This window comes from Crinia signifera, chromosome 2 (genome assembly GCF_055691185.1).
Source record: "Crinia signifera chromosome 2, ASM5569118v1, whole genome shotgun sequence".
Classification (NCBI taxonomy): Eukaryota; Metazoa; Chordata; class Amphibia; order Anura; family Myobatrachidae; genus Crinia; species Crinia signifera.
This window is the reverse complement of record NC_139218.1, coordinates 379,611-404,089: the sequence shown is the minus strand read 5'-3', so window position 1 is coordinate 404,089 and position 24,479 is coordinate 379,611. Positions and strand designations below refer to the sequence as shown.

Here is a 24,479-nt window from a genome sequence, read left to right as displayed (position 1 = left end):
GCTCTCCGCCACCCCCCCCACACCGCATGATGCCTCTGTGTCCCCTGCCCGGCTCTCCGCCAACCCCCCCCCACACCGCATGATGCCTCTGTGTCCCCTGCCCGGCTCTCCGCCACCGCCCCCCACACCGTGTGATGCCTCTGTGTCCCCTGCCCTCCGCCACCCCCCCCCCACACCGCATGATGCCTCTGTGTCCCCTGCCCGGCTCTCCGCCACCCCCCCACCACACCGCGTGATGCCTCTGTGTCCCCTGCCCGGCTCTCCGCCACCCCCCCCACACCGCATGATGCCTCTGTGTCCCCTGCCCGGCTCTCCGCCAACCCCCCCCCACACCGCATGATGCCTCTGTGTCCCCTGCCCGGCTCTCCGCCACCGCCCCCCACACCATGTGATGCCTCTGTGTCCCCTGCCCTCCACCACCCCCCCCCCACACCGCATGATGCCTCTGTGTCCCCTGCCCGGCTCTCCGCCACCGCCCCCCACACCGTGTGATGCCTCTGTGTCCCCTGCCCGGCCCTCCGCCACCCCCCCCCCACACCGCGTGATGCCTCTGTGTCCCCTGCCCGGCTCTCCGCCACCCCCCCCCACACCGTGTGATGCCTCTGTGTCCCCTGCCCGGCTCTCCGCCACCCCCCCCCACACCGCGTGATGCCTCTGTGTCCCCTGCCCGGCTCTCCGCCACCCCCCCCACACCGCATGATGCCTCTGTGTCCCCTGCCCGGCTCTCCGCCACCCCCCCCACACCGCATGATGCCTCTGTGTCCCCTGCCCGGCTCTCCGCCAACCCCCCCCCACACCGCATGATGCCTCTGTGTCCCCTGCCCGGCTCTCCGCCACCGCCCCCCACACCGTGTGATGCCTCTGTGTCCCCTGCCCTCCGCCACCCCCCCCCCACACCGCATGATGCCTCTGTGTCCCCTGCCCGGCTCTCCGCCACCCCCCCACCACACCGCGTGATGCCTCTGTGTCCCCTGCCCGGCTCTTCGCCACCCCCCCCCCCACACCGCATGATGCCTCTGTGTCCCCTGCCCGGCTCTTCGCCACCCCCCCCCCCCCGCACACCGCGTGATGCCTCTGTGTCCCCTGCCCGGCTCTTCGCCACCCCCCCCCCCCCACACCGCATGATGCCTCTGTGTCCCCTGCCCGGCTCTCCGCCACCCCCCCCACCACACCGCGTGATGCCTCTGTGTCCCCTGCCCTCCGCCACCCCCCCCACACCGTGTGATGCCTCTGTGTCCCCTGCCCGGCTCTCCGCCACCCCCCCCCACACCGCGTGATGCCTCTGTGTCCCCTGCCCGGCTCTCCGCCACCCCCCCACACCGCATGATGCCTCTGTGTCCCCTGCCCGGCTCTCCGCCACCCCCCCACACCGCATGATGCCTCTGTGTCCCCTGCCCGGCTCTCCGCCACCCCCCCACACACCGCATGATGCCTCTGTGTCCCCTGCCCGGCTCTCCGCCACCCCCCCCACACCGTGTGATGCCTCTGTGTCCCCTGCCCGGCTCTCCGCCAACCCCCCCCCCCACACCGCGTGATGCCTCTGTGTCCCCTGCCCGGCTCTCCGCCAACCCCCCCCCACACCGCGTGATGCCTCCGTGTCCCCTGCCCGGCTCTCCGCCACCCCCCCCCACACCGCGTGATGCCTCTGTGTCCCCTGCCCGGCTCTCCGCCAACCCCCCCCCCACACCGCGTGATGCCTCCGTGTCCCCTGCCCGGCTCTCCGCCACCCCCCCACACCGCGTGATGCCTCTGTGTCCCCTGCCCTTCGCCACCCCCCCCCCACACCGCGTGATGCCTCTGTGTCCCCTGCCCGGCTCTCCGCCACCCCCCCCCACACCGCGTGATGCCTCTGTGTCCCCTGCTCTTCGCCACCCCCCCCACACCGTGTGATGCCTCTGTGTCCCCTGCCCGGCTCTCCGCCACCCTCCCCCTTACACACCGCGTGATGCCTCTGTGTCCCCTGCCCTCCGCCAACCCCCCTCCCACACCGCGTGATGCCTCTGTGTCCCCTGCCCGGCTCTCCGCCACCCCCCCACCACACCGCGTGATGCCTCTGTGTCCCCTGCCCTCCGCCACCCCCCCCCCACACCGCATGATGCCTCTGTGTCCCCTGCCCGGCTCTCCGCCACCCCCCCCCCACACCGCGTGATGCCTCTGTGTCCCCTGCCCTCCGCCACCCCCCCCCCACACCGCATGATGCCTCTGTTTCCCCTGCCCGGCTCTCCGCCACCCCCCCCCCTTACACACCGCGTGATGCCTCTGTGTCCCCTGCCCGGCTCTCCGCCACCGCCCCCCCCCCCCACACCGCGTGATGCCTCTGTGTCCCCTGCCCGGCTCTCCGCCACCCCCCCCCCTTACACACCGCGTGATGCCTCTGTGTCCCCTGCCCGGCTCTCCGCCACCGCCCCCCCCCCCCACACCGCGTGATGCCTCTGTGTCCCCTGCCCGGCTCTCCGCCACCCCCCCCCCTTACACACCGCGTGATGCCTCTGTGTCCCCTGCCCGGCTCTCCGCCACCCCCCCCTTACACACCGCGTGATGCCTCTGTGTCCCCTGCCCGGCTCTCCGCCACCCCCCCCCCACACTGCCTATTTGACAGCTTACCATGCCCGGCCCTCACATGAGTGTAATCACACCGATGCACATGGCTGCCAATGTGGGTATGGATCATTGGATAGACAGCAACTAGGTCGATAGGCATTAGGTCGAAACCACTAGGTCAACTGAAGGTGGACATGGGTTAGGTCAACAGGGTCATTAGGTCGACAGTCAAAAGGTTGACATGGGGTTTTTCACTTTTTTCTTTTGTCACAAATGTCTACACAGCCGACATGGACACTGAAACGTAGCACCATGTCCCCTCGAATGGCTCGCTGTGCTCGCAGTGCGTCGGGCGCGGTGCCTCGCTACACTCGCCTTGCTTCAGGCGCGGTGCCTCGCTACACTCAGCACACTATTCTATTCTCCCGCCACGCCTTAGTGGATGGTAGGGCATGAAATACCGCCTGTCAGCACATGACGGCTCAAAAAAAGGTGAAAAACCCAATGTCGACTGTTGACCTAATGCTTGTCAACCTAATGACCCTGTCGACCTAACCCATGTCGACCTTCAGATATGTTGACCTTATCCCGTGAATGCGTTGGCAACTCTGCACACAGGGGAAATCCATTCAAAATCGCTCCCAATGGAATAAATTCCCCCAGTTAGGAACCGCCGAGTAATTCTACTTCCTGTGAGTACGGGAACCATAAAGACACCTCTATACATCTGTTCACACTATTAATGTTGTGAGCTCGGTATGCACTTACTGTTCTACACACTGTATACATTCTTACTTCCCAATCTATATACTAATTGTGAGAACACTAACCTATCGGGAAGAAGCATCATTCGGAAAATTTAGAAACAGAAAAATCCACATATTAGAGGTTATTTTGGTCTATTCGCACCTGTGAGCGATGTTTCTTTACTGCGCCGGCTGCATGCACCAGTGTGGGGGGTGGAGGGGGGGCACGGGGGGTAGTCATACCCATGGAAACACCCAGTGTTATCAGCTGCCCGCCATGTTCCCCTCCTGGACACACACACAAGCCTAAGACACCTGTGAGGCCGTGCTTTTTTGGTCTTGTGATATATCGCCTGTGATGTGCTGCGGGAAGTTTGACTGACATTTTCAGAACCCCCTAATTCAGATCAGATATACATACCTCCAAGCTTCTAGGGAGACGGAGGAAGGACAGAGGGATGTGCGCCAAAAATTTTGGGGGCATAGTCTAATTAAAGAGGGCATGGCTATATTCGCTGTTTCTCCACGAGGCCACGCTATTGTTTTGACACTATGGGGCATGGCCCAGAGCCTCTAGCCATGCCCCCAGCCCCCTGGCTGCAGGAATAGATGCTGTGCACAGCGTTTGTTCCCCGCTACTCAGCAGCCGACAGGGGTGACTCCCAACAGCCCACCCCTCGCCGCGGGACACTGCCAACCGCGGCAGGGATACCGTAATATCCCCGAAAACCGGGACATTCTCGTGGTAATCAGGACTGTTGGGAGGTATGGATAGATCTATAGTACAATTGTATACCATCCATATCCCATGCGACCTATCTAGGCTTGGTCAATGTAATTATGCAAAAAATTACACCTAAGTACCAAATTAGATGGAATCACTCCTATTCAATTTCAGCGCATATATATATATATATATATATATATATATATATATATATATATATATATATATATATATATATATATATATATAGAGAGAGAGAGAGTATATGGGGGCCCAAAGTCCGTGGATCTGGGGACAGATTGAGAATGGTCAGAGACAGATCAGGCAAGGGGATTAAAGTCAGGACCCGGATATTAGGGGAAGATAGAACAACGACAATTTAATCTTACGTACCCAGAAGAAGCTGTGACTGCGGCTTCTACCTAATAATTCCGGGTGTAGCTTTTACTTCCTCGTCGCGAGCTGATGAGTTGGGTCACCGTCATCTGCTATGCGACACGCGCCATCTTTCCGAAGTCCTGCGTTACCGACACTCAAGTCCGAACAGCTCTCGGGGATCAGCTGAAAGTTCTGCTCTGTGATTGGCTAATTGTTTTTCTGTGTGATTGGATGAAATTTACCGCGCGCCGTCCACAGTCAGTCAGTCAGTCTGTGTGGTAGCGGCTCATGTGCGGATTACTCCCCGTCATAGGGTCTGTTACTCAGGTACGGTGACATTATCTCTCCCCGTCATAGGGTCTGATACTCAGGTACGGTGACATTATCTCTCCCAGTCATAGGCTCTGTTACTCAGGTACGGTGACATTATCTCTCCCCGTCATAGGGTCTGTTACTCAGGTACGGTGACATTATCTCTCCCCGTCATAGGGTCTGTTCCTCGGGTACGGTGACATTATCTCTCCCCGTCATAGGGTCTGTTACTCAGGTACGGTGACATTATCACTCCCCGTCATAGGGTCTGATACTCAGGTACAGTGACATTATCTCTCCCCGTCATAGGGTCTGTTCCTCGGGTACGGTGACATTATCTCTCCCCGTCATAGGGTCTGTTACTCAGGTACAGTGACATGATTACTCCCCATCATAGGGTCTGTTACGGTGACATTATTACTCCCCGTCATAGGGTCTGTTACTCAGGTACGGTGACATTATCTCTCCCCGTCATAGGGTCTGATACTCAGGTACGGTGACATTATCTCTCCCAGTCATAGGCTCTGTTACTCAGGTACGGTGACATTATCTCTCCCCGTCATAGGGTCTGTTACTCAGGTACGGTGACATTATCTCTCCCCGTCATAGGGTCTGTTCCTCGGGTACGGTGACATTATCTCTCCCCGTCATAGGGTCTGTTACTCAGGTACGGTGACATTATCACTCCCCGTCATAGGGTCTGATACTCAGGTACGGTGACATTATCTCTCCCCGTCATAGGGTCTGTTCCTCGGGTACGGTGACATTATCTCTCCCCGTCATAGGGTCTGTTCCTCGGGTACGGTGACATTATCTCTCCCCGCCATAGGGTCTGTTCCTCGGGTACGGTGATATTATTACTCCCCGTCATAGGGTCTGTTACTCAGGTACGGTAACATTATCTCTCCCCGTCATAGGGTCTGTTACTCAGGTACGGTGACATTATCACTCCCCGTCATAGGGTCTGTTCCTCATGTACGGTGACATTATCTCTCCCCGTCATAGGGTCTGTTCCTCGGGTACGGTGACATTATCTCTCCCCGTCATAGGGTCTGTTCCTCGGGTACGGTGACATTATCTCTCCCCGTCATAGGGTCTGTTCCTCGGGTACGGTGACATTATCTCTCCCCGTCATAGGGTCTGTTCCTCGGGTACGGTGACATTATCTCTCCCCGTCATAGGGTCTGTTCCTCGGGTACGGTGACATTATCTCTCCCCGTCATAGGGTCTGTTACCCAGGTACGGTGACATTATCACTCCCCGTCATAGGGTCTGTTACATGGGTACGGTGACATTATCTCTCCCCGTCATAGGGTCTGTTACTCAGGTACGGTGACATTATCTCTCCCCGTCATAGGGTCTGTTACTCAGGTACGGTGACATTATCACTCCCCGTCATAGGGTCTGTTCCTCATGTACGGTGACATTATCTCTCCCCGTCATAGGGTCTGTTCCTCGGGTACGGTGACATTATCTCTCCCCGTCATAGGGTCTGTTCCTCGGGTACGGTGACATTATCTCTCCCCGTCATAGGGTCTGTTACTCAGGTACGGTGACATTATCACTCCCCGTCATAGGGTCTGTTACATGGGTACGGTGACATTATCTCTCCCCGTCATAGGGTCTGTTACTCAGGTACGGTGACATTATCACTCCCCGTCATAGGGTCTGATACTCAGGTACGGTGACATTATCTCTCCCCGTCATAGGGTCTGTTACTCAGGTACGGTGACATTATTACTCCCCGTCATAGGGTCTGTTACTCAGGTACGGTGACATTACCTCTCCTCGTCATAGGCTCTGTTACTCAGGTACGGTGACATTATCTCTCCCAGTTATAGGTTCTGTTACTCAGGTACGGTGACATTATCTCTCCCAGTCATAGGTCTGTTATTCGGGTACGGTGATATTATTACTCCCCGTCATAGGGTCTGTTACTCGGGTACGGTGACATTATCTCTCCCCGTCATAGGGTCTGTTCCTCGGGTACGGTGACATTATCACTCCCCGTCATAGGGTCTGTTACAGTGACATGATTACTCCCCATCATAGGGTCTGTTACTCAGGTACAGTGACATGATTACTCCCCATCATAGGGTCTGTTACGGTGACATTATTACTCCACGTCATAGGGTCTGTTACTCAGGTATGGTGACATTATCTCTCCCCGTCATAAGGTCTGTTACTCAGGTACGGTGACGTTATCTCTCCCCGTCATAGGCTCTGTTACTCAGGTACGGTGACATTATTACTCCCTGTCATAGGCTCTGTTACTCAGGTACGGTGACATTATCTCTCCCAGTTATAGGTCTGTTATTCGGGTACGGTGATATTATTACTCCCCGTCATTGGTTCTGTTACTCAGGTACGGTGACATTATCTCTCCCTGTCATAGGGTCTGTTACTAGGGTACGGTAACATTATTACTCCCTGTCATAGGGTCTGTTACTCGGGTACGGTGACATTATCTCTCCCCGTCATAGGGTCTGTTACTAGGGTACGGTGACATTATTACTCCCTGTCATAGGGGCTGATACTCAGGTACGGTGACATTATCTCTCCCTGTCATAGGGTCTGTTATGGTGCCATTATTACTCCCCGTCATAGGCTCTGTTACTTAGGTACGGTGACATTATCTCTCCCTGTCATAGGGTCTGTTACTCGGGTACGGTGACGTTATTACTCCCCGTCATAGGCTCTGTTACGGTGACATTATCATTCCCCGTCATAGGGTCTGTTACGGTGACATTATCATTCCCCGTCATAGGGTCTGATACTCAGGTATGGTGACATTATCTCTCCCCGTCATTGGCTCTGTTACTCAGGTACGGTGACATTATCACTCCCCGTCATAGGGTCTGATACTCAGGTATGGTGACATTATCTCTCCCCGTCATAGCGTCTGTTACTAGGGTACGGTGACATTATTACACCCTGTCATAACGTATGTTACTCGAGTACTAGTGTTCATTCTAGCACCCGCCATTTCAGTATATGCACAGTATAATAACAGTATACTTCAACCTGTACCCCCAGGATGGAGCGCTATAACCAGGTAAAACATCTTCTGAAGACCTGGGAAGCGGAATTCCTGAAGGAGCACAAGCGTAAGCCAAATAAGGTATGTGATCCACTACACAGCCTGTTATACTGTCCCCGGTGTCGGCATGTCACCCTGTATGCTGTGATATATACAGTATGTGTGGTTGGGAGTCACTGGGGATGGTGAGCCTGTTATACTGTCCCCGGTGTCGGCATGTCACCCTGTATGCTGTGATATATACAGTATGTGTGGTTGGGAGTCACTGGGGATGGTGAGCCTGTTATACTGTCCCCGGTGTCGGCATGTCACCCTGTATGCTGTGATATATACAGTATGTGTGGTTGGGAGTCACTGGGGATGATGAGCCTGTTATACTGTCCCCGGTGTCGGCATGTCACCCTGTATGCTGTGATATATACAGTATGTGAGGTTGGGAGTCACTGGGGATGATGAGCCTGTGCTACTGTCCCCGGTGTCGGCATGTCACCCTGTATGCTGTGATATATACAGTATGTGAGGTTGGGAGTCACTGGGGATGATGAGCCTGTTATACTGTCCCTGGTGTCGGCATGTCACCCTGTATGCTGTGATATATACAGTATGTGAGGTTGGGAGTCACTGGGGATGATGAGCCTGTGCTACTGTCCCCTGTGTCGGTATGTCACCCTGTATGCTGTGATATATACAGTATGTGTGGTTGGGAGTCACTGGGGATGATGAGCCTGTTATACTGTCCCTGGTGTTGGCATGTCACCCTGTATGCTGTGATATATACAGTATGTGTGGCTGGGAGTCACTGGGGATGATGAGCCTGTTATACTGTCCCCGGTGTCGGCATGTCACCCTGTATGCTGTGATATATACAGTATGTGAGGTTGGGAGCCACTGGGGATGATGAGCCTGTTATACTGTCCCCGGTGTCGGCATGTCACCCTGTATGCTGTGATATATACAGTATGTGTGGTTGGGAGTCACTGGGGATGATGAGCCTGTTATACTGTCCCCGGTGTCGGCATGTCACCCTGTATGCTGTGATATATACAGTATGTGTGGTTGGGAGTCACTGGGGATGATGAGCCTGTTATACTGTCCCCGGTGTCGGCATGTCACCCTGTATGCTGTGATATATACAGTATGTGAGGTTGGGAGCCACTGGGGATGATGAGCCTGTTATACTGTCCCCGGTGTCGGCATGTCACCCTGTATGCTGTGATATATACAGTATGTGTGGTTGGGAGTCACTGGGGATGATGAGCCTGTTATACTGTCCCCGGTGTCGGCATGTCACCCTGTATGCTGTGATATATACAGTATGTGTGGCTGGGAGTCACTGGGGATGGTGAGCCTGGTATACTGTCCCCGGTGTCGGCATGTCACCCTGTATTCTGTGATATATACAGTATGTGAGGTTGGGAGTCACTGGGGATGATGAGCCTGTTATACTGTCCCCGGTGTCGGCATGTCACCCTGTATGCTGTGATATATATAGTATGTGTGGTTGGGAGTCACTGGGGATGATGAGCCTGTTATACTGTCCCCTGTGTCGGCATGTCACCCTGTATGCTGTGATATATATAGTATGTGTGGTTGGGAGTCACTGGGGATGATGAGCCTATGCTACTGTCCCTGGTGTCGGCATGTCGCCCTGTATGCTGTGATATATACAGTATGTGTGGTTGGGAGTCACTGGGGATGATGAGCCTGTTATACTGTCCCCGGTGTCGGAATGTCACCCTGTATGCTGTGATATATACAGTATGTGTGGCTGGGAGTCACTGGGGATGATGAGCCTGTTATACTGTCCCCGGTGTCGGCATGTCATCCTGTATGCTGTGATATATACAGTATGTGTGGTTGGGAGTCACTGGGGATGATGAGCCTGTTATACTGTCCCCGGTGTCGGCATGTCACCCTGTATGCTGTGATATATACAGTATGTGTGGTTGGGAGTCACTGGGGATGATGAGCCTGTTATACTGTCCCTGGTGTCGGCATGTCACCCTGTATGCTGTGATATATACAGTATGTGTGGTTGGGAGTCACTGGGGATGATGAGCCTGTTATACTGTCCCTGGTGTCGGCATGTCACCCTGTATGCTGTGATATATACAGTATGTGTGGTTGGGAGTCACTGGGGATGATGAGCCTGTTATACTGTCCCTGGTGTCGGCATGTCACCCTGTATGCTGTGATATATACAGTATGTGAGGTTGGGAGTCACTGGGGATGATGAGCCTGTTATACTGTCTCCTGTGTCGGCATGTCACCCTGTATGCTGTGATATATACAGTATGTGTGGCTGGGAGTCACTGGGGATGGTGAGCCTGTTATAATGTCCCTGGTGTCGGCATGTCACCCTGTATGCTGTGATATATACAGTATGTGTGGTTGGGAGTCACTGGGGATGATGAGCCTGTTATACTGTCCCCGGTGTCGGCATGTCACCCTGTATGCTGTGATATATACATTAGGTGTGGTTGGGAGTCACTGGGGATGGTGAGCCTGTTATACTGTCCCCGGTGTCGGCATGTCACCCTGTATGCTGTGATATATACAGTATGTGTGGTTGGGAGTCACTGGGGATGATGAGCCTGTTATACTGTCCCCGGTGTCGGCATGTCACCCTGTATGCTGTGATATATACAGTATGTGAGGTTGGGAGCCACTGGGGATGATGAGCCTGTTATACTGTCCCCGGTGTCGGCATGTCACCCTGTATGCTGTGATATATACAGTATGTGTGGTTGGGAGTCACTGGGGATGATGAGCCTGTTATACTGTCCCCGGTGTCGGCATGTCACCCTGTATGCTGTGATATATACAGTATGTGTGGCTGGGAGTCACTGGGGATGGTGAGCCTGGTATACTGTCCCCGGTGTCGGCATGTCACCCTGTATTCTGTGATATATACAGTATGTGAGGTTGGGAGTCACTGGGGATGATGAGCATGTTATACTGTCCCTGGTGTCGGCATGTCACCCTGTATGCTGTGATATATACAGTATGTGAGGTTGGGAATCACTGGGGATGAGGAGCCTGTTATACTGTCCCCGGTGTCGGCATGTCACCCTGTATGCTGTGATATATACATTAGGTGTGGTTGGGAGTCACTGGGGATGATGAGCCTGTTATACTGTCCCAGGTGTCGGCATGTCACCCTGTATGCTGTGATATATACAGTATGTGTGGTTGGGAGTCACTGGGGATGATGAGCCTGTTATACTGTCCCAGGTGTCGGCATGTCACCCTGTATGTTGTGATATATATGTGTGGTTGGGAGTCACTGGGGATGATGAGCCTGTTATACTGTCCCCGGTGTCGGCATGTCACCCTGTATGCTGTGATATATACAGTATGTGTGGCTGGGAGTCACTGGGGATGATGAGCCTGTTATACTGTCCCCGGTGTCGGCATGTCACCCTGTATGCTGTGATATATATGTGTGGTTGGGAGTCACTGGGGATGATGAGCCTGTTATACTGTCCCCGGTGTCGGCATATAAGGAACTGTCACAAACCCTATTTTCTACTAGAAAGGAATCTAGGACGCGAGGGCATGAGTATAGATTAGAAGAAAAAAGATTTCATTCAGCTAGTAGAAAGAATTTCTTTACGGTCAGAACAGTTAAACTCTGGAACTCTCTTCCCAGAGAGGTGGTAATGGCTGGCTCATTAAATGCGTTTAAGGCAAAGTTGGACAAACATTTACTGGAGAAAAACATCCATGGGTACAAATAAGAAATATAATTTGTCTGTAAAATACCAGAACCTACCAAATCAGCAATGGATATCTATACCAGGTTGAACTAGATGGACGCAAGTCTTTTTTCAGCCTTACCTACTATGTAACTATGTATGTCACCCTGTATGCTGTGATATATACAGTATGTGAGGTTGGGAGTCACTGGGGATGATGAGCCTGTGCTACTGTCCCCGGTGTCGGCATGTCACCCTGTATGCTGTGATATATACAGTATGTGAGGTTGGGAGTCACTGGGGATGATGAGCCTGTGCTACTGTCCCCTGTGTCGGTATGTCACCCTGTATGCTGTGATATATACAGTATGTGTGGTTGGGAGTCACTGGGGATGATGAGCCTGTTATACTGTCCCTGGTGTCGGCATGTCACCCTGTATGCTGTGATATATACAGTATGTGAGGTTGGGAGTCACTGGGGATGATGAGCCTGTGCTACTGTCCCCTGTGTCGGCATGTCACCCTGTATGCTGTGATATATACAGTATGTGAGGTTGGGAGTCACTGGGGATGATGAGCCTGTTATACTGGTCCCCGGTGTCGGCATGTTACCCTGTATGCTGTGATATATACAGTATGTGTGGCTGGGAGTCACTGGGGATGATGAGCCTGTTATACTGTCCCCGGTGTCGGCATGTCACCCTGTATGCGGTGATATATACAGTATGTGTGGTTGGGAGTCACTGGGGATGATGAGCCTGTTATACTGTCCCCGGTGTCGGCATGTCACCCTGTATGCTGTGATATATACAGTATGTGTGGCTGGGAGTCACTGGGGATGGTGAGCCTGTTATACTGTCCCTGGTGTCGGCATGTCACCCTGTATGCTGTGATATATACAGTATGTGTGGTTGGGAGTCACTGGGGATGATGAGCCTGTTATACTGTCCCCGGTGTCGGCATGTCACCCTGTATGCTGTGATATATACAGTATGTGAGGTTGGGAGCCACTGGGGATGATGAGCCTGTTATACTGTCCCCGGTGTCGGCATGTCACCCTGTATGCTGTGATATATACAGTATGTGTGGTTGGGAGTCACTGGGGATGATGAGCCTGTTATACTGTCCCCTGTGTCGGCATGTCACCCTGTATGCTGTGATATATACAGTATGTGTGGCTGGGAGTCACTGGGGATGATGAGCCTGTTATACTGTCCCCGGTGTCGGCATGTCACCCTGTATGCTGTGATATATAAAGTATGTGTGGTTGGGAGTCACAGGGGATGATGAGCCTGTTATACTGTCCCCTGTGTCGGCATGTCACCCTGTATGCTGTGATATATATAGTATGTGTGGTTGGGAGTCACTGGGGATGATGAGCCTATGCTACTGTCCCTGGTGTCGGCATGTCGCCCTGTATGCTGTGATATATACAGTATGTGTGGCTGGGAGTCACTGGGGATGATGAGCCTGTGCTACTGTCCCTGGTGTCGGCATGTCACCCTGTATGCTGTGATATATACAGTATGTGTGGTTGGGAGTCACTGGGGATGATGAGCCTGTTATACTGTCCCCGGTGTCGGCATGTCACCCTGTATGCTGTGATATATACATTAGGTGTGGTTGGGAGTCACTGGGGATGGTGAGCCTGTTATACTGTCCCCGGTGTCGGCATGTCACCCTGTATGCTGTGATATTATACAGTATGTGTGGCTGGGAGTCACTGGGGATGATGAGCCTGTTATACTGTCCCTGGTGTCGGCATGTCACCCTGTATGCTGTGATATATACAGTATGTGAGGTTGGGAGTCACTGGGGATGATGAGCCTGTTATACTGTCCCCGGTGTCGGCATGTCACCCTGTATGCTGTGATATATACAGTATGTGTGGTTGGGAGTCACTGGGGATGAAGAGCCTGTTATACTGTCCCCGGTGTCGGCATGTCACCCTGTATGCTGTGATATATACAGTATGTGTGGTTGGGAGTCACTGGGGATGATGAGCCTGTTATACTGTCCCCGGTGTCGGCATGTCACCCTGTATGCTGTGATATATACAGTATGTGTGGTTGGGAGTCACTGGGGATGATGAGCCTGTTATACTGTCCCCGGTGTCGGCATGTCACCCTGTATGCTGTGATATATACAGTATGTGTGGCTGGGAGTCACTGGGGATGATGAGCCTGTTATACTGTCCCCGGTGTCGGCATGTCACCCTGTATGCTGTGATATATACAGTATGTGTGGCTGGGAGTCACTGGGGATGATGAGCCTGTTATACTGTCCCCAGTGTCGGCATGTCACCCTGTATGCTGTGATATATATAGTATGTGTGGCTGGGAGTCACTGGGGATGATGAGCCTGTTATACTGTCCCCGGTGTCGGCATGTCACCCTGTATGCTGTGATATATATGTGTGGTTGGGAGTCACTGGGGATGATGAGCCTGTTATACTGTCCCCAGTGTCGGCATGTCACCCTGTATGCTGTGATATATATGTGTGGTTGGGAGTCACTGGGGATGATGAGCCTGTTATACTGTCCCCGGTGTCGGCATGTCACCCTGTATGCTGTGATATATATGTGTGGTTGGGAGTCACTGGGGATGATGAGCCTGTTATACTGTCCCCGGTGTCGGCATGTCACCCTGTATGCTGTGATATATACAGTATGTGTGGCTGGGAGTCACTGGGGATGGTGAGCCTGGTATACTGTCCCCGGTGTCGGCATGTCACCCTGTATGCTGTGATATATACAGTATGTGTGGTTGGGAGTCACTGGGGATGGTGAGCCTGTTATACTGTCCCCGGTGTCGGCATGTCACCCTGTATGCTGTGATATATACAGTATGTGTGGTTGGGAGTCACTGGGGATGATGAGCCTGTTATACTGTCCCTGGTGTCGGCATGTCACCCTGTATGCTGTGATATATACAGTATGTGTGGCTGGGAGTCACTGGGGATGATGAGCCTGTTATACTGTCCCCGGTGTCGGTATGTCACCCTGTATGCTGTGATATATACAGTATGTGTGGTTGGGAGTCACTGGGGATGATGAGCCTGTTATACTGTCCCTGGTGTCGGCATGTCACCCTGTATGCTGTGATATATACAGTATGTGTGGCTGGGAGTCACTGGGGATGATGAGCCTGTGCTACTGTCCCCGGTGTCGGCATGTCACCCTGTATGCTGTGATATATACAGTATGTGAGGTTGGGAGTCACTGGGGATGATGAGCCTGTTATACTGTCCCTGGTGTCGGCATGTCACCCTGTATGCTGTGATATATACAGTATGTGAGGTTGGGAGTCACTGGGGATGATGAGCCTGTGCTACTGTCCCCTGTGTCGGTATGTCACCCTGTATGCTGTGATATATACAGTATGTGTGGTTGGGAGTCACTGGGGATGATGAGCCTGTTATACTGTCCCTGGTGTTGGCATGTCACCCTGTATGCTGTGATATATACAGTATGTGTGGCTGGGAGTCACTGGGGATGATGAGCCTGTTATACTGTCCCCGGTGTCGGCATGTCACCCTGTATGCTGTGATATATACAGTATGTGTGGTTGGGAGTCACTGGGGATGATGAGCCTGTTATACTGTCCCCGGTGTCGGCATGTCACCCTGTATGCTGTGATATATACAGTATGTGAGGTTGGGAGCCACTGGGGATGATGAGCCTGTTATACTGTCCCCGGTGTCGGCATGTCACCCTGTATGCTGTGATATATACAGTATGTGTGGTTGGGAGTCACTGGGGATGATGAGCCTGTTATACTGTCCCCGGTGTCGGCATGTCACCCTGTATGCTGTGATATATACAGTATGTGTGGTTGGGAGTCACTGGGGATGATGAGCCTGTTATACTGTCCCCGGTGTCGGCATGTCACCCTGTATGCTGTGATATATACAGTATGTGAGGTTGGGAGCCACTGGGGATGATGAGCCTGTTATACTGTCCCCGGTGTCGGCATGTCACCCTGTATGCTGTGATATATACAGTATGTGTGGTTGGGAGTCACTGGGGATGATGAGCCTGTTATACTGTCCCTGGTGTCGGCATGTTACCCTGTATGCTGTGATATATACAGTATGTGTGGCTGGGAGTCACTGGGGATGATGAGCCTGTTATACTGTCCCCGGTGTCGGCATGTTACCCTGTATGCTGTGATATATACAGTATGTGTGGCTGGGTGTCACTGGGGATGATGAGCCTGTTATACTGTCCCCGGTGTCGGCATGTTACCCTGTATGCTGTGATATATATAGTATGTGTGGCTGGGAGTCACTGGGGATGATGAGCCTGTTATACTGTCCCCGGTGTCGGCATGTCACCCTGTATGCTGTGATATATACAGTATGTGAGGTTGGGAGTCACTGGGGATGGTGAGCCTGTTATACTGTCCCCTGTGTCGGCATGTCACCTTGTATGCTGTGATATATACAGTATGTGTGGTTGGGAGTCACTGGGGATAATGAGCCTTTTATACTGTCCCCTGTGTCGGCATGTCACCCTGTATGCTGTGATATATACAGTATGTGTGGTTGGGAGTCACTGGGTATGATGAGCCTGTTATACTGGTCCCCGGTGTCGGCATGTTACCCTGTATGCTGTGATATATACAATATGTGTGGTTGGGAGTCACTGGGGATGATGAGCCTGTTATACTGTCCCCGGTGTCGGCATGTCACCCTGTATGCTGTGATATATACAGTATGTGTGGTTGGGAGTCACTGGGGATGATGAGCCTGTTATACTGTCCCCGGTGTCGGCATGTCACCCTGTATGCTGTGATATATACAGTATGTGTGGCTGGGAGTCACTGGGGATGGTGAGCCTGTTATACTGTCCCCGGTGTCGGCATGTCACCCTGTATGCTGTGATATATACAGTATGTGAGGTTGGGAGCCACTGGGGATGGTGAGCCTGTTATACTGTCCCCGGTGTCGGCATGTCACCCTGTATGCTGTGATATATACAGTATGTGTGGTTGGTAGTCACTGGGGATGATGAGCCTGTTATACTGTCCCTGGTGTCGGCATGTCACCCTGTATGCTGTGATATATACAGTATGTGTGGTTGGGAGTCACTGGGGATGATGAGCCTGTTATACTGTCCCCGGTGTCGGCATGTCACCCTGTATGCTGTGATATATACAGTATGTGAGGTTGGGAGTCACTGGGGATGATGAGCCTGCTATACTGTCCCCGGTGTCGGCATGTCACCCTGTATGTTGTGATATATACAGTATGTGTGGTTGGGAGTCACTGGGGATGATGAGCCTGTTATACTGTCCCCGGTGTCGGCATGTCACCCTGTATGCTGTGATATATACAGTATGTGTGGTTGGTAGTCACTGGGGATGATGAGCCTGTTATACTGTCCCTGGTGTCGGCATGTCACCCTGTATGCTGTGATATATACAGTATGTGAGGTTGGGAGTCACTGGGGATGATGAGCCTGTTATACTGTCCCCGGTGTCGGCATGTCACCCTGTATGCTGTGATATATACAGTATGTGTGGTTGGGAGTCACTGGGGATGATGAGCCTGTTATACTGTCCCCGGTGTCGGCATGTCACCCTGTATGCTGTGATATATACAGTATGTGAGGTTGGGAGTCACTGGGGATGATGAGCCTGTTATACTGTCCCCTGTGTCGGCATGTCACCCTGTATGCTGTGATATATACAGTATGTGAGGTTGGGAGTCACTGGGGATGATGAGCATGTTATACTGTCCCTGGTGTCGGCATGTCACCCTGTATGCTGTGATATATACAGTATGTGAGGTTGGGAATCACTGGGGATGAGGAGCCTGTTATACTGTCCCCGGTGTCGGCATGTCACCCTGTATGCTGTGATATATAATTAGGTGTGGTTGGGAGTCACTGGGGATGATAAGCCTGTTATACTGTCACCGGTGTCGGCATGTCACCCTGTATGCTGTGATATATACAGTATGTGTGGTTGGGAGTCACTGGGGATGGTGAGCCTGTTATACTGTCCCCGGTGTCGGCATGTCACCCTGTATGCTGTGATATATACAGTATGTGTGGCTGGGAGTCACTGGGGATGGTGAGCCTGGTATACTGTCCCCTGTGTCGGCATGTCACCCTGTATGCTGTGATATATACAGTATGTGAGGTTGGGAGTCACTGAGGATGATGAGCCTGTTATACTGGTCCCCGGTGTCGGCATGTCACCCTGTATGCTGTGATATATACAGTATGTGAGGTTGGGAATCACTGGGGATGAGGAGCCTGTTATACTGTCCCCGGTGTCGGCATGTCACCCTGTATGCTGTGATATATAAATTAGGTGTGGTTGGGAGTCACTGGGGATGATAAGCCTGTTATACTGTCACCGGTGTCGGCATGTCACCCTGTATGCTGTGATATATACAGTATGTGTGGTTGGGAGTCACTGGGGATGGTGAGCCTGTGCTACTGTCCCCGGTGTCGGCATGTCACCCTGTATGCTGTGATATATATGTGTGGTTGGGAGTCACTGGGGATGATGAGCCTGTTATACTGTCCCCGGTGTCGGCATGTCACCCTGTATGCTGTGATATATATGTGTGGTTGGGAGTCACTGGGGATGATGAGCCTGTTATACTGTCCCCGGTGTCGGCATGTCACCCTGTATGCTGTGATATATATGTGTGGTTGGGAGTCACTGGGGATGGTGAGCCTGTTATACTGTCCCCGGTGTCGGCATGTCACCCTGTATGCTGTGATATATACAGTATGTGAGGTTGGGAGTCACTGGGGATGGTGAGCCTGTGCTACTGTCCCCGGTGTCGGCATGTCACCCTGTATGCTGTGATATATACAGTATGTGTGGTTGGAAGTCACTGGGGATGATGAGCCTGTTATACTGTCCCCTGTGTCGGCATGTCACCCTGTATGCTGTGATATATACAGTATGTGTGGTTGGTAGTCACTGGGGATGATGAGCCTGTTATACTGTCCCCGGTGTCGGCATGTCACCCTGTATGCTGTGATATATACAGTATGTGAGGTTGGGAATCACTGGGGATGAGGAGCCTGTTATACTGTCCCCGGTGTCGGCATGTCACCCTGTATGCTGTGATATATAAATTAGGTGTGGTTGGGAGTCACTGGGGATGATGAGCCTGTTATACTGTCACCGGTGTCAGCATGTCACCCTGTATGCTGTGATATATACAGTATGTGTGGTTGGGAGTCACTGGGGATGGTGAGCCTGTTATACTGTCCCCGGTGTCGGCATGTCACCCTGTATGCTGTGATATATACAGTATGTGTGGCTGGGAGTCACTGGGGATGGTGAGCCTGGTATACTGTCCCCGGTGTCGGCATGTCACCCTGTATGCTGTGATATATACAGTATGTGTGGTTGGGAGTCACTGGGGATGGTGAGCCTGTTATACTGTCCCCGGTGTCGGCATGTCACCCTGTATGCTGTGATATATACAGTATGTGTGGTTGGGAGTCACTGGGGATGGTGAGCCTGTTATACTGTCCCTGGTGTCGGTATGTCACCCTGTATGCTGTGATATATACAGTATGTGTGGTTGGGAGTCACTGGGGATGATGAGCCTGTTATACTGTCCCCGGTGTCGGCATGTCACCCTGTATGCTGTGATATATATGTGTGGTTGGGAGTCACTGGGGATGGTGAGCCTGTTATACTGTCCCCGGTGTCGGCATGTCACCCTGTATGCTGTGATATATACAGTATGTGAGGTTGGGAGTCACTGGGGATGGTGAGCCTGTGCTACTGTCCCCGGTGTCGGCATGTCACCCTGTATGCTGTGATATATACAGTATGTGTGGTTGGGAGTCACTGGGGATGATGAGCCTGTTATACTGTCCCCTGTGTCGGCATGTCACCCTGTATGTTGTGATATATATGTGTGGTTGGGAGTCACTGGGGATGATGAGCCTGTTATACTGTCCCCGGTGTCGGCATGTCACCCTGTATGCTGTGATATATACAGTATGTGAGGTTGGGAGTCACTGGGGATGGTGAGCCTGTTATACTGTCCCCGGTGTCGGCATGTCACCCTGTATGCTGTGATATATACAGTATGTGTGGTTGGGAGTCACTGGGGATGATGAGCCTGTTATACTGTCCCCGGTGTCGGCATGTCACCCTGTATGCTGTGATATATATGTGTGGTTGGGAGTCACTGGGGATGATGAGCCTGTTATACTGTCCCCAGTGTCGGCATGTCACCCTGTATGCTGTGATATATACAGTATGTGTGGTTGGGAGTCACTGGGGATGATGAGCCTGTTATACTGTCCCCGGTGTCGGCATGTCACCCTGTATGCTGTGATATATACAGTATGTGTGGTTGGGAGTCACTGGGGATGATGAGCCTGTTATACTGTCCCCGGTGTCGGCATGTCACCCTGTATGCTGTGATATATATGTGTGGTTGGGAGTCACTGGGGATGGTGAGCCTGTTATACTGTCCCCGGTGTCGGCATGTCACCCTGTATGCTGTGATATATACAGTATGTGAGGTTGGGAGTCACTGGGGATGGTGAGCCTGTGCTACTGTCCCCGGTGTCGGCATGTCACCATGTATGCTGTGATAGATACAGTATGTGTGGTTGGGAGTCACTGGGGATGATGAGCCTGTTATACTGTCCCCGGTGTCGGCATGTCACCCTGTATGCTGTGATATATACAGTATGTGAGGCTGGGAGTCACTGGGGATGATGAGCCTGTTATACTGTCCCCGGTGTCGGCATGTCACCCTGTATGCTGTGATATATACCGTATGTGTGGCTGGGAGTCACTGGGGATGATGAGCCTGTTATACTGTCCCCGGTGTCGGCATGTCACCCTGTATGCTGTGATATATACAGTATGTGTGGTTGGGAGTCACTGGGGATGATGAGCCGGTTATACTGTCCCCGGTGTCGGCATGTCACCCTGTATGCTGTGATATATATGTGTGGTTGGGAGTCACTGGGGATGATGAGCCAGTTATACTGTCCCTGGTGTCGGCATGTCACCCTGTATGCTGTCATATATACAGTATGTGTGGTTGGGAGTCACTGGGGATGATGAGCCTGTTATACTGTCCCCGGTGTCGGCATGTCACCCTGTATGCTGTGATATATACAGTATGTGTGGTTGGGAGTCACTGGGGATGGTGAGCCTGGTATACTGTCCCCTGTGTCGGCATGTCACCCTGTATGCTGTGATATATACAGTATGTGTGGCTGGGAGTCACTGGGGATGATGAGCCTGTTATACTGTCCCCGGTGTCGGCATGTCACCCTGTATGCTGTGATATATACAGTATGTGTGGTTGGGAGTCACTGGGGATGATGAGCCTGTTATACTGTCCCCGGTGTCGGCATGTCACCCTGTATGCTGTGATATATATGTGTGGTTGGGAGTCACTGGGGATGATGAGCCTGTTATACTGTCCCCGGTGTCGGCATGTCACCCTGTATGCTGTGATATATACAGTATGTGAGGTTGGGAGTCACTGGGGATGGTGAGCCTGTTATACTGTCCCCGGTGTCGGCATGTCACCCTGTATGCTGTGATATATACAGTATGTGTGGCTGGGAGTCACTGGGGATGGTGAGCCTGGTATACTGTCCCCTGTGTCGGCATGTCACCCTGTATGCTGTGATATATACAGTATGTGTGGTTGGGAGTCACTGGGGATGGTGAGCCTGTTATACTGTCCCCGGTGTCGGCATGTCACCCTGTATGCTGTGATATATACAGTATGTGTGGTTGGGAGTCACTGGGGATGGTGAGCCTGTTATACTGTCCCTGGTGTCGGTATGTCACCCTGTATGCTGTGATATATACAGTATGTGTGGTTGGGAGTCACTGGGGATGATGAGCCTGTTATACTGTCCCCGGTGTCGGCATGTCACCCTGTATGCTGTGATATATATGTGAGGTTGGGAGTCACTGGGGATGATGAGCCTGTTATACTGTCCCCGGTGTCGGCATGTCACCCTGTATGCTGTGATATATATGTGTGGTTGGGAGTCACTGGGGATGGTGAGCCTGTTATACTGTCCCCGGTGTCGGCATGTCACCCTGTATGCTGTGATATATACAGTATGTGAGGTTGGGAGTCACTGGGGATGGTGAGCCTGTGCTACTGTCCCCAGTGTCGGCATGTCACCCTGTATGCTGTGATATATACAGTATGTGTGGTTGGGAGTCACTGGGGATGATGAGCCTGTTATACTGTCCCCTGTGTCGGCATGTCACCCTGTATGTTGTGATATATATGTGTGGTTGGGAGTCACTGGGGATGGTGAGCCTGTTATACTGTCCCCGGTGTCGGCATGTCACCCTGTATGCTGTGATATATACAGTATGTGTGGTTGGGAGTCACTGGGGATGGTGAGCCTGGTATACTGTCCCCTGTGTCGGCATGTCACCCTGTATGCTGTGATATATACAGTATGTGTGGCTGGGAGTCACTGGGGATGATGAGCCTGTTATACTGTCCCCGGTGTCGGCATGTCACCCTGTATGCTGTGATATATACAGTATGTGTGGTTGGGAGTCACTGGGGATGATGAGCCTGTTATACTGTCCCCGGTGTCGGCATGTCACCCTGTATGCTGTGATATATACAGTATGTGTGGCTGGGAGTCACTGGGGATGGTGAGCCTGTTATACTGTCCCCGGTGTCGGCATGTCACCCTGTATGCTGTGATATATACAGTATGTGAGGTTGGGAGCCACTGGGGATGGTGAGCCTGTTATACTGTCCCCGGTGTCGGCATGTCACCCTGTATGCTGTGATATATACAGTATGTGTGGTTGGTAGTCACTGGGGATGATGAGCCTGTTATACTGTCCCTGGTGTCGGCATGTCACCCTGTATGCTGTGATATATACAGTATGTGTGGTTGGGAGTCACTGGGGATGATGAGCCTGTTATACTGTCCCCGGTGTCGGCATGTCACCCTGTATGCTGTGATATATACAGTATGTGAGGTTGGGAGTCACTGGGGATGATGAGCCTGCTATACTGTCCCCGGTGTCGGCATGTCACCCTGTATGTTGTGATATATACAGTATGTGTGGTTGGGAGTCACTGGGGATGATGAGCCTGTTATACTGTCCCCGGTGTCGGCATGTCACCCTGTATGCTGTGATATATACAGTATGTGTGGTTGGTAGTCACTGGGGATGATGAGCCTGTTATACTGTCCCTGGTGTCGGCATGTCACCCTGTATGCTGTGATATATACAGTATGTGAGGTTGGGAATCACTGGGGATGAGGAGCCTGTTATACTGTCCCCGGTGTCGGCATGTCACCCTGTATGCTGTGATATATAAATTAGGTGTGGTTGGGAGTCACTGGGGATGATAAGCCTGTTATACTGTCACCGGTGTCGGCATGTCACCCTGTATGCTGTGATATATACAGTATGTGTGGTTGGGAGTCACTGGGGATGGTGAGCCTGTTATACTGTCCCCGGTGTCGGCATGTCACCCTGTATGCTGTGATATATACAGTATGTGTGGCTGGGAGTCACTGGGGATGGTGAGCCTGGTATACTGTCCCCTGTGTCGGCATGTTACCCTGTATGCTGTGATATATACAGTATGTGAGGTTGGGAGTCACTGAGGATGATGAGCCTGTTATACTGGTCCCCGGTGTCGGCATGTCACCCTGTATGCTGTGATATATACAGTATGTGAGGTTGGGAATCACTGGGGATGATGAGCCTGTTATACTGTCCCCGGTGTCGGCATGTCACCCTGTATGCTGTGATATATAAATTAGGTGTGGTTGGGAGTCACTGGGGATGATAAGCCTGTTATACTGTCACCGGTGTCGGCATGTCACCCTGTATGCTGTGATATATACAGTATGTGTGGTTGGGAGTCACTGGGGATGGTGAGCCTGTGCTACTGTCCCCGGTGTCGGCATGTCACCCTGTATGCTGTGATATATATGTGTGGTTGGGAGTCACTGGGGATGATGAGCCTGTTATACTGTCCCCGGTGTCGGCATGTCACCCTGTATGCTGTGATATATATGTGTGGTTGGGAGTCACTGGGGATGATGAGCCTGTTATACTGTCCCCGGTGTCGGCATGTCACCCTGTATGCTGTGATATATATGTGTGGTTGGGAGTCACTGGGGATGGTGAGCCTGTTATACTGTCCCCGGTGTCGGCATGTCACCCTGTATGCTGTGATATATACAGTATGTGAGGTTGGGAGTCACTGGGGATGGTGAGCCTGTGCTACTGTCCCCGGTGTCGGCATGTCACCCTGTATGCTGTGATATATACAGTATGTGTGGTTGGAAGTCACTGGGGATGATGAGCCTGTTATACTGTCCCCTGTGTCGGCATGTCACCCTGTATGCTGTGATATATACAGTATGTGTGGTTGGTAGTCACTGGGGATGATGAGCCTGTTATACTGTCCCCGGTGTCGGCATGTCACCCTGTATGCTGTGATATATACAGTATGTGAGGTTGGGAATCACTGGGGATGAGGAGCCTGTTATACTGTCCCCGGTGTCGGCATGTCACCCTGTATGCTGTGATATATAAATTAGGTGTGGTTGGGAGTCACTGGGGATGATGAGCCTGTTATACTGTCACCGGTGTCAGCATGTCACCCTGTATGCTGTGATATATACAGTATGTGTGGTTGGGAGTCACTGGGGATGGTGAGCCTGGTATACTGTCCCCTGTGTCGGCATGTCACCCTGTATGCTGTGATATATACAGTATGTGTGGTTGGGAGTCACTGGGGATGGTGAGCCTGTTATACTGTCCCCGGTGTCGGCATGTCACCCTGTATGCTGTGATATATACAGTATGTGTGGTTGGGAGTCACTGGGGATGGTGAGCCTGTTATACTGTCCCTGGTGTCGGTATGTCACCCTGTATGCTGTGATATATACAGTATGTGTGGTTGGGAGTCACTGGGGATGATGAGCCTGTTATACTGTCCCCGGTGTCGGCATGTCACCCTGTATGCTGTGATATATATGTGAGGTTGGGAGTCACTGGGGATGATGAGC

At 52.4% G+C, this 24,479-nt stretch overlaps 2 protein-coding genes across 6 annotated transcripts in view; one reads left to right on the top strand and one right to left on the bottom strand.

Annotated features, from left to right (window-relative positions):
• The window catches only part of VPS28 (VPS28 subunit of ESCRT-I), a 104,973-nt gene extending 100,412 nt beyond the window's left edge, over window positions 1-4,561 (bottom strand). Inside the window, exon 1 of the mRNA XM_083171423.1 lies at window positions 4,408-4,561. The gene's annotated coding sequence lies outside the window, so the exon portion shown is untranslated. The remainder of the gene's footprint in view (window positions 1-4,407) is intronic.
• Window positions 4,562-4,589: 28 nt separating this feature from the next.
• RECQL4 (RecQ like helicase 4) overlaps window positions 4,590-24,479 on the top strand; it is a 314,021-nt gene continuing 294,131 nt past the window's right edge. For 2 of the 5 annotated variants that reach the window (XM_083171422.1, XM_083171418.1), the window contains exons 1-2: window positions 4,590-4,719; window positions 7,741-7,825. In XM_083171422.1, the coding sequence (XP_083027548.1) occupies window positions 7,742-7,825 (84 nt within the window). In that variant the 5' untranslated portion in view covers window positions 4,590-4,719; window position 7,741. Of the gene's footprint in view, window positions 4,720-6,451; window positions 6,472-6,836; window positions 6,851-7,542; window positions 7,574-7,740; window positions 7,826-24,479 lie in introns of those variants that run through there. The other 3 variants (XM_083171421.1, XM_083171420.1, XM_083171419.1) reach the window with 3 other exon arrangements.